At 41.2% G+C, this 11715-nt stretch overlaps 1 protein-coding gene across 1 annotated transcript; it reads right to left on the bottom strand.

The window, feature by feature from the left end:
- Positions 1-606: 606 nt before the first annotated feature.
- LOC115155367 (transcription factor 21-like) lies at positions 607-3488 on the bottom strand. Its single transcript, XM_029701928.1, has 2 exons — positions 2819-3488; positions 607-671 (listed from the first exon to the last, which is right to left on the bottom strand). Exons 1-2 carry the CDS (start codon positions 3396-3398, stop codon positions 634-636), a joined length of 618 nt encoding a protein of 205 aa, XP_029557788.1. The 5' UTR covers positions 3399-3488; the 3' UTR covers positions 607-633.
- Positions 3489-11715: the final 8227 nt, after the last annotated feature.

Raw genomic sequence — 11715 nt, 5'->3', positions numbered from 1 at the left:
TTAAAAAAGTTGAATAAATCATTAATAAAAAAGGAATGTTAATCCATCAAAATAATACAAAAGAAACAAAATGACCAATACAAAATAATAAATAAATAAACAAATTGACGAATAAATACATAAATTAATTTAAATAAATACAATGATTAATTCATTAGGATAAATTAACTTACTGAAATGTGGGTGTCACACAGTCTAATTTACATCATCAAGTCCCTTGTAACAGTGTCTAATGAACAACAGCAAAAGGTTTCAAATGAACACTTCAGTATGATACTCCATACGATTCTTTTTTTATTTTTTTTATTACCAAGGTTAATTCAGTCCCATGCCAGCCTGCTTCTCTCCCCTGTGACAAGCACCATCCCCATGGGCTTGAGTCTGGCCCCGGTCCCCCATTCACTGTAAAACAACAAGCAACTCCAGAGAAACACTGGCACTCAATTACCAATCCACAACACATTCAAATATTAAAAGCTGTGAGGGGCGCGGATGGCTGCAGAGAGAGGTGCACGGCCTGGTGAGAAGTCTGCAGATGTCACTCAGCCCCTGATGTGATGCTGCCATTGACACGGACAGAGAAGGGGGTGTAAATCCCCCCCCCCCCACGTACTTGGGTCGCTCCATCCTGAGTTAATCCCACTTTATCCAGGAGAGCCGGGCTGTCAGATCTAGAGTGAAACGGGACAAAAGCAGGGCAAACATGGGGCTTTAGATACATCTTTAGATACATTTGAATGATTGTTTAATAAGTCGCAGGTCTGGGCTGAGCAAAGGGGTACAGTCACTCCTCAATGCCCCCTCCATATGGCTGGAGTGGAGCCCCACAGAATTGATTAACTAAAGTACACAGCCAACCATTGAGTGCAGCGAGAATACTTGTGCTCTGGCAAAGGGGAGCCTTTGAGCACCCACACCAAAGAGAGAGACAGCTGGGAATAAAACACACAACAAACATAAACAAAGCAAGCTGTTTAAGTGACACCAACTCAATTAAGAGCCAATGAGCTTTGGAGTTTGCTGTCGGCCATTAGCATATGCTGCCCTTCTCCATGTGCTAATTTAATTAGAAACACTTGGTAGGATACCTCATCCTTCCTTGGGTCTATCCTGTCTGCTGTTTGCAATTTTCGTAAATGGGGTTTGGTAATGTCCCACACCCAACATGAAGTCATAAAATATGGGCCATGCATAATACAGTATTGGTTTACAAACTAGAATTCCAACGGAAAAATATAGATTTACCGTAATGACGTCAAAGTTTTTATTGTCACGTGCACTAGTACAGTGATTTCTTTCTTGCTCTTTCCCAACAACGCAATAATACTATAAAAAATGAATTATTAAAAAGTAAAGTAGAATAAAAACACACCAGAAATAGAAATAAGACGAACACGAGAAAAGACAGCCAAAAGTGAGTTTTTTTTTTCAACCGTCTAAAAGCACAACCAAATTCCAATGGAGAAAAAAAATGACGGATTTTTGGTTTAGTTGTCACCCAAATGTCTATCACTGCGCTTACAACCATTTAAAAGCACAGCAAAGTTCAACTGGGAATACAATGTCCGATATGTTGTTTATTTATACAGCAGATTAACGTGTTATCACTGTGCTTCATCTAATAGCAGAACCATATTACGCAGATTGCGCAGATTATTACAGCACTTGTGAAGATCTCCACAGACCTGCGACGAGCCAACAACCTATGCATTCTCTCTTGAACATGCATGATTACATAAGAAGACCTTTATAGTTACAGTAACCTCAAAATGTGCTATCCAAGCAGAAGAAAAATCTCCTTCAAATGTTGATATTTGGTTGCATTGACAACCAAAACACCATTAAATATCACTACATATCATAACATTTTAAATCAACCAGTGTTTTGAAACCCTAGGCATATGTATCTTCTATTTTTTGTTGAATCCGGGATTAAATGTAATCAATAGCTGTTGATGACTTTGCAAATGCTATACCGGCCTAAATAGTATAATTGATGACATTTGACATAAGGTATGATAACATTCCATTTGCTCTGTTAAACCTACCCTTTGGAATGACTTCCATAGTAACAGTGAATATATTTCGTTTTTAAGTGGAGATCTCTCAACTGGCACGTTGGTAATAATAGTCAGTGACAAATATCATAGCTGGGCTTGGTTAAAACCCTGGATGGGAGACCAAAGGGTAGCTGTAGATTGCTCAATTCTCCAGTAGGAGGTGCTGCCCAGCCTATTTATTTTTGTCTGATAGCGGAGATAACGTTGAAGATCTAACATTGTTTTAAAAGTAGAAATTCAACACATTTTATATGAGGTTTGGCTATGTTGAAATTTGGTTACCAAAATGACATAATCCTGGGGTTGAAAATTCAACCTTTTAAAACAATGGTTTATGTTGATGACTTTTTTTCAAATCCAATGTATTTTCCACAAGTCACAATAAATTAACAAATTACATTGAAACAAAGTTGATTCAAGCAGTTTGTGCCCAGTGGGAGTCTACTGTAATAGACTATTTGGTCAAGTCATAGCCATTACACATTCTCAGTTATCCTATTGATCATTTCTACATGTAAGTGCATATAATTACGACCACGTGGGAGGCAAAAGTATCTAGGGGCCAGATATAGCCTATTGTCGGAGCTTTTGCACCAGTTTCGATGTAGCTTTTCAATCTTTGAATGGAACAGATTCAAAAGCTTATCTTTCAAGCAAAGAATCGAATTGTTTATAAGTGTAATCTCATTGCATAATCTAACATGGTTCTGACAACATCTACTTTTTCAGTAATTAGGCTATTTGTATTTTCTGCTCACCACTTGTGTTCCATATTGCATTGGTTTGATTCTTGTAACCATTCTTCATGCATTCATCCAAATATGACTTGGGGTCGCAGCCGGATATCAATATTTCTCTCAGGAGGGCAATGTAGGCAATGGCGAGTCTCAGGGTATCAATCTTGGACAGGCGCTTTTCATACGGAAAGGTGGGCACGTGGCACCGCAGCTCTTCGAACGCCGAATTGATACTCAGCATCCTCTTCCTCTCCCGGATATTAGCGGCGTGTCGCTGGATCTTGTACGGGTGATGGGGCACAAACCGCCGCGGCCTGCGCTTGCTCAACTCGTGGGGCTCGTCCGCCGAGGAGCTGTCCACTTCAGCACCAGCGCCAAGGCCGGGAGACTGCGAGTCCAGGTCTGTGAAGGTCAGCTGCGCGTCCGGGAACATGGACTGGCCACCGAACGAGGACCAGGGCGAAAGCTGGCCGCTGACCGTGGTGCAGTCAAAGAGTAGACTGTCCAACTGGGCCTGGAACTGGAAGTTAAGGTCCATCTGGCCCCAGAAATCAAAGTCTGTAGTATCATCTTGATCCAAGTCAAATAATACATCTTCCATTTTAAAGTCTTATTGCTCAATTCAATAAGCTGTTTTTACCCGGCAGGAGAACACGTGTAGCCTGCTGCACGAAATCGGTGCCTAGTTTAAAAGTCCCTAGTTCAAAATAAAGTGCTTGTGAGGACCGTCTGATTGTGCGCTACACGTCACCTGTAATCTCTGGACTGTGTGACACGCGCAGCGCACATCCCGAGCATTAAATAGTTCCCGGCCTTCCATGTCTGGCCGCGGGGTGCTCGCAGCAGGGGGCGCGCGTATATTCTAAAGGCTTGAAAAGGACCTAATTAGGACACATATGCCCCCCCCCACCCCTAATAGATCACTCATTGCCTTTTAAAAAGCGGCGCTAGATACAAAGGAATCAGTTGATCTTCAAATTACCGACAGAAGAAAAACACGTGTCCAATTATAAACTTTACTCAAGTTGTTCCCTATACAACGAGCAAAGAGTAGCCTCATATTTACAAAGAAAACGACGCAGACTATATGCCATTCGTTCCTTGAGAGGCCTCATGCCCAGTTTTGCCCCGCGTCTAGCACTTGGTCAACCGCGTGGCATGTGAATAGAATAGCTTTCTAATTAGATCTCAGTTCGTGCCACACAATACTGTCCGAAACATATGAGAGCACTCTCAATTATCAAGCGACACAGCCCCCAATTTAAGACTTAGTTGATAGGCCTACAAAACGAGCAACGTCAGACAAGCAAATTATGTTGAGGGTGTTGGTACAACAATACAGATCGAATTTTAAATGCAAGGGGCTTCCATTGCAATAGTCTGTTGTAGCAAACCTGAGTATGGTCTGATGCAAGTCAGGCACGTAGAATTTTCCTGCATTAACTTGTCTATTGCATTTTGTCTTAACAACTGCTATTAGAAAACAACAAAAGCAAGCTGAAACAAAACTATTTTTATTAATTATTATTATTTTTGGTCTGTTTATCACACAAAGCAAGTAAATTCGCAAAGTCTATTACTTTTATTAGGCCTGTGACAGATAGGAGATAGCCTCAAATTACGGCGAAAGTCAATTAAATGTTATGTCTGCTGCCTATGGGAAGTATATATGTTTTTTTATGTATATACTAAATATGTTTACATTTTCTAACATAAGTGTTTGATTTAACCAGTCTTTATGATTTCCGTTGAAAAGGGAGTGTTTGTCATTGCAAACGCAGAAAGCAAGGCCTGCTTTCTCTTTGGTGGTTAGAGTACCATCCCACTGGGCACATCACGTCATTTCAACGTGGGCATTTGGGTAATAATTGATTGAGACATTGAGACATGTGTTATCAGTGCGCTTTCAACCATTTAAAAGCACAGCACAGTTCAAATGGGAATACAACGCCAGATATTTTGTACAAAAACGTAATGTGTTGTTACTATGCTTCATCTAATAGCAGAACCAAATGACCTGGTTTGCAGTTGATATTACATTAAACATAGTGCAAGTCGTCAATGCTGTTCGAGATTCTGTGCAGATTATTGTAGCAATTGTAAAGATCCCCAGACCTGTACCTTTGCATGCTATCTTGAATATGCAAGCTTCCTACGATTACATAAGAAGACATGTGGGTCATTCCACCAAGTTGGTGCCTTTTGAGAAATGTAACTTGGTCAAAAAACTTTGATTTCACCTCATTTTAACATTATGTCAAAAGAGCACATGTTCAACTTCATCTCAAGAGGTGCCTATCAAGTGCCAAATAAAGAAACAGGGTTGTTGATTTCTTCTTAAATTGAAGATTGCCATTGAAGCTTGTTGTGTGCAACAGGGAGTGGCAATTGAATGTAAGCTTCACAGAAAAAAAAAGAAATTGTTAAACATTTCTAGCCTGCCTATCTATGTGTAACAGGGTTGACCTGTTATGATCGACCTGCTCAGTTTTCCACCACAAAACACCAGAAAATGTTCAAAAAGGAGCAGAACCAGCTCACCAGCTTTTAGTCGATGATTTGACTAATACACGTTTGTTTCTTTTTTTTAAATTTGAAGTAATAGTTTCACCATATTAAAACTAGAGTTCAGTTCACGTAACAGGGTTGACCATAACATGAGTAATCACATCAAATAAATAATAATCTTCGGAAATAGCTTTGTCAAATCAACAAAAATATCTTGGGCTGACGGTGAAACTTGGAGACATTTTGGGATTAAGTGGGTGACAATACATGGTGGAAGGAGGGACATGTCAAAATGCAGAATTTTGGCATGTCATCATATAAAAAATGTGGATTTATTGGATTCTCCATGTGGTCTATATTAAAGGGCACTTAATTTAATATAACAGGCTTTAAAATATATATATATTAAAATATATATATTGGTGCACAATTCCTACCTAAAATACTGATTCAAAGGGATGCACATTTCAAAATGTCGCCATGGATGTGTTTCTCATTTTAAGTTAAAATAGATACTGTTACATTCGTTTCTAAGATAGCCTTAACTTTAAGCTATTTACCATATTATAAAAGTCATATTGAATTGTGTTTGGTTGATAATGCAACCAAATACCAACATTTAAAAGAGATATATCTAATGCTTCAATAGCTTCATCTGAGCCACTGGGTTAATCCTAACCTTTAATTTTTGGTTTAGTTGGAGATGTGAATCAAACATAATTTGTTAAGTTGTCAACAAGTTAATAGGCTATTTAATGTACAGCAAAAGCGATATTGAATTATGTTTGGTTGTCAACGCAACCAAATATCAACATTTAAAGGAGATTTTGTGCCAATGAGTTAGTCCGGCATTGATTCCAGCTTGTCAATTTTTTTTATAATTGATATGTTGGATTCACGTCTCCAAATCAAATCAAACTGTAAATGCACTTTAAAAAAAAATTTGATTTGATTTAGTGCTATTCTTTAACATCGATTTTTGGTTGAGATGAAGATGTGAGTCCAACATATTAATTATTAACTTGAAGATTACATTTGAAATCGACCAAAGCTTGAAACCCTAGGCCTATATGTATTGTCTATTTTAGTTGAAACCTGAGTTGAATTTAATCAATAGCTGTTGATGACTTCGCAAATGCTATATAGGCCTCAATAATATAAGCTTTATTCTATAGCTAGAGGACTCCTGATATCTCCAGGAGTTATTTTTTTTGTCTTTATCTGTTCTAGTACTGTCTTTTTGCTAGCTGGGGCCATCTATTTTAAGTGCTGCCCGATTTCCCGGTGGCCTTACTGGTATGTGAACTGCTGACTGCTCAAAATCTGCAGATAGTCGTTGACACATCAACCAGGATCAAGGGGCAGGGCAATGAGGGACTTGTTTTGGTAATCAGTGGCTGTATTGGAGGGGGAGTGGTTTCACCTCTCCTAGGCAATCAGCAATTATTGTTATTTATTCAGTCTCCCCTGGTTTCTCAGCGGCAGCTGTAAGCGGCGGTCGTGTCAGTGGTGGGAACAAAGACGGTTTTGCCGAGATGTCCTGCTGAGTTATTCACACCACCCTCTCACTTGAGTATCTTACCTAGTTATTTACAGATTCTCATTTTGATCTTTTTTCGCTTTGTCAACTATGTGTGTTTTCTATACCTGTTCGCACCTCTACCTGTAGGCTTTACAGATGCGCCCCACCCCTTGGCTGCAACCCTTCTAATTTAGTGTACCCTGCACGCACAACCCATGTGGAATTCCGGGTCTCTGGCATCATTTGGAACTGCCGATCTGCGTTGAAGAACGCCGAGTTCATCTCAGCCTATGCTTCCCTTCAGTCCTTTTACTTTTTGTCCCTGATGGAGACATGGATCACCCCAGAGAACACTGCTACTCCAGCTGATCTTTCTTCATCTGTTTTCTCTCACAGTCCGATAGTATGTGATAGCATAGGTCTACTAATTTCTCCTAAATTGAGATTTTCTCACCTGTCCATCTCCTCATTTGAATTCCATGCTGTCACTGTCACTTGTCCACTCAAGCTTAACATTATTGTTATCTATCGCCCACCAGGTGCCCTTGGAGAGTTCTTCAATGAGCTTGACACCTTGATAAGCTCATTTCCTGACGATGGCTCACCGCTCTTCGTACTTGGAAACTTCAACCTTCCGACGTCTGCCTTCGATTCATTTCTTTCCAACTTTCTCTTTCGCCTCCTTGCCTCTTTTGACCTCACCCTTTCCCAATCCCCTCCCAACTCACAAGGCAGGCAATATGCTTGACCTCATTTTTACTAGAGACTGCTCACCTACTAATCTCACTGCAACCCCCCTCCAGGTCTCTGATCAGTACTTTGTTTCCTTTTCTGTCTCCCTTTCCTCCAACCCTAACCACTCAGCCCCTACCCAGATGCTCATGCACTGTCACAATCTTTGCTCTCTCTCTCCCCCACTACTCTCTCCTCTTCTATCCTATCATCTCTCCCTTCTGCTAAATCCTTTTCCCTTCTGTCTCCTGCCTCTTCGACCCTAACTCTCTTCCCTTTAGGCATCCTATGATTCGCACTGTCCCCTTTCGTCCCAGCCGGCTCGGCCCTCCCCTCCTGCTCCGTGGCTGAGTGACTCATTACGAGCTTACAGAACAGGGCTGCGAGCAGCTGAGCAAAAAATGGAGAACTGTCACGACTTCCGCCGAAGTTGGTGCCTCTCCTTGTTCGGGCGGCGTTCGGCGGTCATCGTCACCGGCTTTCTAGCTGCCACCGATCCATGTTTCTTTGTCCATTTGTTATGTCTTGATTGTTCACACCTGGTTCCCATTTTGTTATGATTACTTCCCTATTTAAACCCTCTGATATTCATTATGTTTTGTGCGTTATTGTTTTACTGTTGGTCGTGTTCGTTGTATGTATAGTTATTGTTTTATCCCTGCGTGGATTTTGTATGATGAACTTTGCCTAGAGTAAAAAAACGTATGTTTTACTCTGTTTGGTGTCCTGCGATTGACTCTATTTGTCATCTCCTATGACACTGACAAGACACTAAACTTCCGTAGGACATATCATCCTTCCACTCCCTCCTTCTCTTCCAACTGTATCCACTGCTTAAGCCACTTTATACCACTTTAAATGTCAAGCTTCTGCCTCTAACCCTAGGAAACTCTTTTCCACCTTCTCCTCCCACCTTAATCCTCCACCCCCTCTGCGGATGACTTTGTCAATCACTTGACGACATCCACTACTCCTTCACTCAGCCTACTGAGTCCACTGGTCTAACTCACACAGAACTACCCTATGCCTTGACCTCTTTCTCCCCTCTCTCGCCAGATGACATCCTGTGACTAGTGAGGTCTGGCCACCCGACAACTTTCCCGCTCGACCCCATCCCCTCCTCCCTTCTTCAGACATCTCTGGAGACCTTCTCCCATTCCTCACTTCACTCATCACCTCATTTCTGACCACTGGCTGCATCCTCTCTGACTTGAAAATGGCCTGAGTTGCTCCCCTCAAGAAATAAACACTCATCTGACATCAAAAACTATAGACCTGTATCCCTTTTCTTTCCAAAACACTTCAGCATGCTTTCTCTGATCAACTTTCTTGTTATCTCTCTCAGAAAAATCTTCTTGACCCGCACCAGTCAGGCTTCAAGACGGGTCACGCAAACGAGACTGCTCATCTCTATGTCACGGAGGCTCTTCGCACTGCCAAAGCTGACTCTCTCCTCTATTCTCATCTTACTAGACATATCCGCTGCCTTTGACACCGTGAACCATCAGATCCTCCTGTCCACTCTCTCAAGGCTGGGCACCTCAGGCTATGCACACCACACAACAACAACCTGTCGTTCTCTGCAAACATCAAATCAGTGACCCGCTCCTGCAGGTTCATGCTCTACAACATCCTTAGAGTACAACCCTACCTCACACAGGAAGTGGCACAGGTCCTAATCCAGGCACTTGTTCTCTGTTTGGACTACTGCAACTCGCTGTTGGCTGGGCTCACCGCTTGTGCCATCAAACCCCTGAAACTTATCCAGAACACAGCAACCCGTCTGTTTACACTTTACAAGCGGCACTCGTCTAACCTTCCCAAGTTCTCTCATGTCACCTCGCTTCTCTGCTCACTCTACTGGCTTCCAGTTGAAGCTCGCATCCACTACAAGAGCATGGTGCTTACCTGCGGAACTGCCCCTACCTTCAGGCTATGCTCAAACACTACACCCCAACACGAACGCTCCGTTCTGCCACCTCAGGTCTCTTGGCCCTCCCACGCCTATGTGAGGGCAACTCCCGCTCAGCCCAGTCCAAGCTCTTCTCTGTCCTAGCACCCCAATGGTGGAACCAGCTTCCCCCTGAAGCTAGTAGAGCAGAGTCCCTGCCCATCTTCCGAAAACATCTGAAACCCTACCTCTTCAAACAGTATCTTAAATAATCCTCCTGTAAGTCACTCTGGATAAGCGCGTCTTATCCAGAGTGACTAAAATGTACACATATTATCATTGATGATATACTGTATGACTTTAACGATGGTTACATTTCATTTGCTCTGTTAAACCTACCCTTTGGAATGACTTCAATAGCAACAGTGAGATCTTATCATTCACAATACAGCACACTGCTAGTAGTCAGTGACAATATCAAAGTTAAGCAGGGCTGGGCTTGGTTAAAACACTGGATAGAAGACCAAATGAATAGCTGTAGATATATCAACACCCCCAGTGGGAGGTGCTATCCAGCCTACTGTTTTTTTCTGCTAGTGGATATAACGTTGAATATCTGACATTGTTTCAAAGCTACAAATGCAACATATTTTATAGTTTGTCTGTTAAATTGGTTACCATGATAACATATTCCTGTGGTTGAAATGTCACTCTCAAAACAACAGTTGATTACTTTTTTTCAAATGTCCCGAAAGGTTGACGACTTTTTTCAAATCCAATGTATTTCCCACGTAGACTCCACGTCACAATACGTTGGCAAATTACGGTGAAACAACATTGATTCAACCAGTTTGTGCAGTGGGAAGGCTCTATTCAGTTACGTGTCATGCTGTTATATGCCACACTCCATCAAGAAGGCATGTAATTGTTCAAAGTTAGGAGCACTCATTTGTTCCAAGCGACTTAGGAAACGAAAGCTAAGCTATCCTTACCAGCTGTTTACACTTTACAAGCGACACTCATCTAGCCACAGCAGCCCAAAATCTGTCCACCAAAATAAAGCCCACGAAGTGAGGAATTTTTGTATGGGTGTCAATGAGAGTGTTGAATTTGGTCAAGAACAACAACAAAAAATGCTAATTTGCTACGTGAAGATAATTTGATTGGATAGAAGTTTCATAATGGTTAGGTCGTTACGATTGCGCTGATGTTAGCAGGCATGTCGGCAACTTTGAAAAAAAAAAACTTTATATTGGAGTTTTGCCTGTTGTCATAGACTCATCATGGGTACAATCAATTTTAGCATGGACATTGCCATTGAGGGCTTCCACCATTTTAAAGTACCTATCTAGGTGGGGATTCCTACAAATTGGGAGCAATCAGCCAATGAAAAAAATGGACTACTTTGAAATGGAGATAGCCTCAATGGTGCTGCCCATGCTGTCACAGATGGTATAATGGCACAGATAAAAAAATTATGTCTTCTATCTATCTCTATGGCCTGTTGTTCAACACTTATCTGCCCTCTAATTGGCTAGAATGGTCTCACCTGATATCGCCTCTTACCGCCTGCCTTCCATCTTTGAGGACATGTACACTACCGTTCAAAAGTTTGGTGTCACTTAAAAATATCCTTGTTTTTGAAAGAAAAGCACATGTTTTGTCCATTAAAATAACATTCAAATTGATCAGAAATACAATGTAGACATTGTTAATGTTGTAAATGACTATTGTAGCTGGAAATTGCCTATTTTTTATGGAATATCTACAGTTGAAGTTGGAAGTTGACATACACTCAGGTTGGAGTCATTAAAACTCATTTTTCAACCAGTCCACACATTTCTTGTTAACAGACTATAGTTTTGGCAAGTCGGTTAGGACATCTACTTTGTGCATGACACAAGTAATATTTCCAACAATTGTTTACAGACAGATTATTTCACTTATAACTCACTGTATCACAATTCCAGTGGGTCAGAAGTTTACATATACTAAGTTGACTGTGCCTTTAAACAGCTTGGAAAATTCCAGAAAATGATGTCATGGCTTTAGGATCTTCTGATAGGCTAATTGACATAATTTGAGTCAATTGGAGGTGTACCTGTGGATGTATTTCAAGGCCTACCTTCAAACTCAGTGCCTCTTTGCTTGACATCATGGGAAAATCAAAAGAAATCAGCCAAGACCTCAGAAGAAAAATTGTAGAGCAAATTGGGAGCAATTTCCAAACGCCTGAAGGTACCACGTTCATCTGTACAAACAATA

The sequence above is a fragment of the Salmo trutta genome, chromosome 20 (genome assembly GCF_901001165.1).
Source record: "Salmo trutta chromosome 20, fSalTru1.1, whole genome shotgun sequence".
Taxonomy (NCBI): domain Eukaryota; kingdom Metazoa; phylum Chordata; class Actinopteri; order Salmoniformes; family Salmonidae; genus Salmo; species Salmo trutta.
The sequence above is the reverse complement of the archived record's forward strand: the minus strand, read 5'-3'. Positions and strand labels throughout refer to the sequence as shown.

Coding starts and splice junctions, on each gene's coding strand:
- LOC115155367 (XM_029701928.1), bottom strand. CDS start 3,398: ATGGAAGATGTATTATTTGACTTGGATCAAGATGATACTACAGACTTT. Junction 672..2,818: donor TGCAATATGGAACACAAGTG/GTGAGCAGAAAA, acceptor GTTTCACTCTAG/ATCTGACAGCCCGGCTCTCC.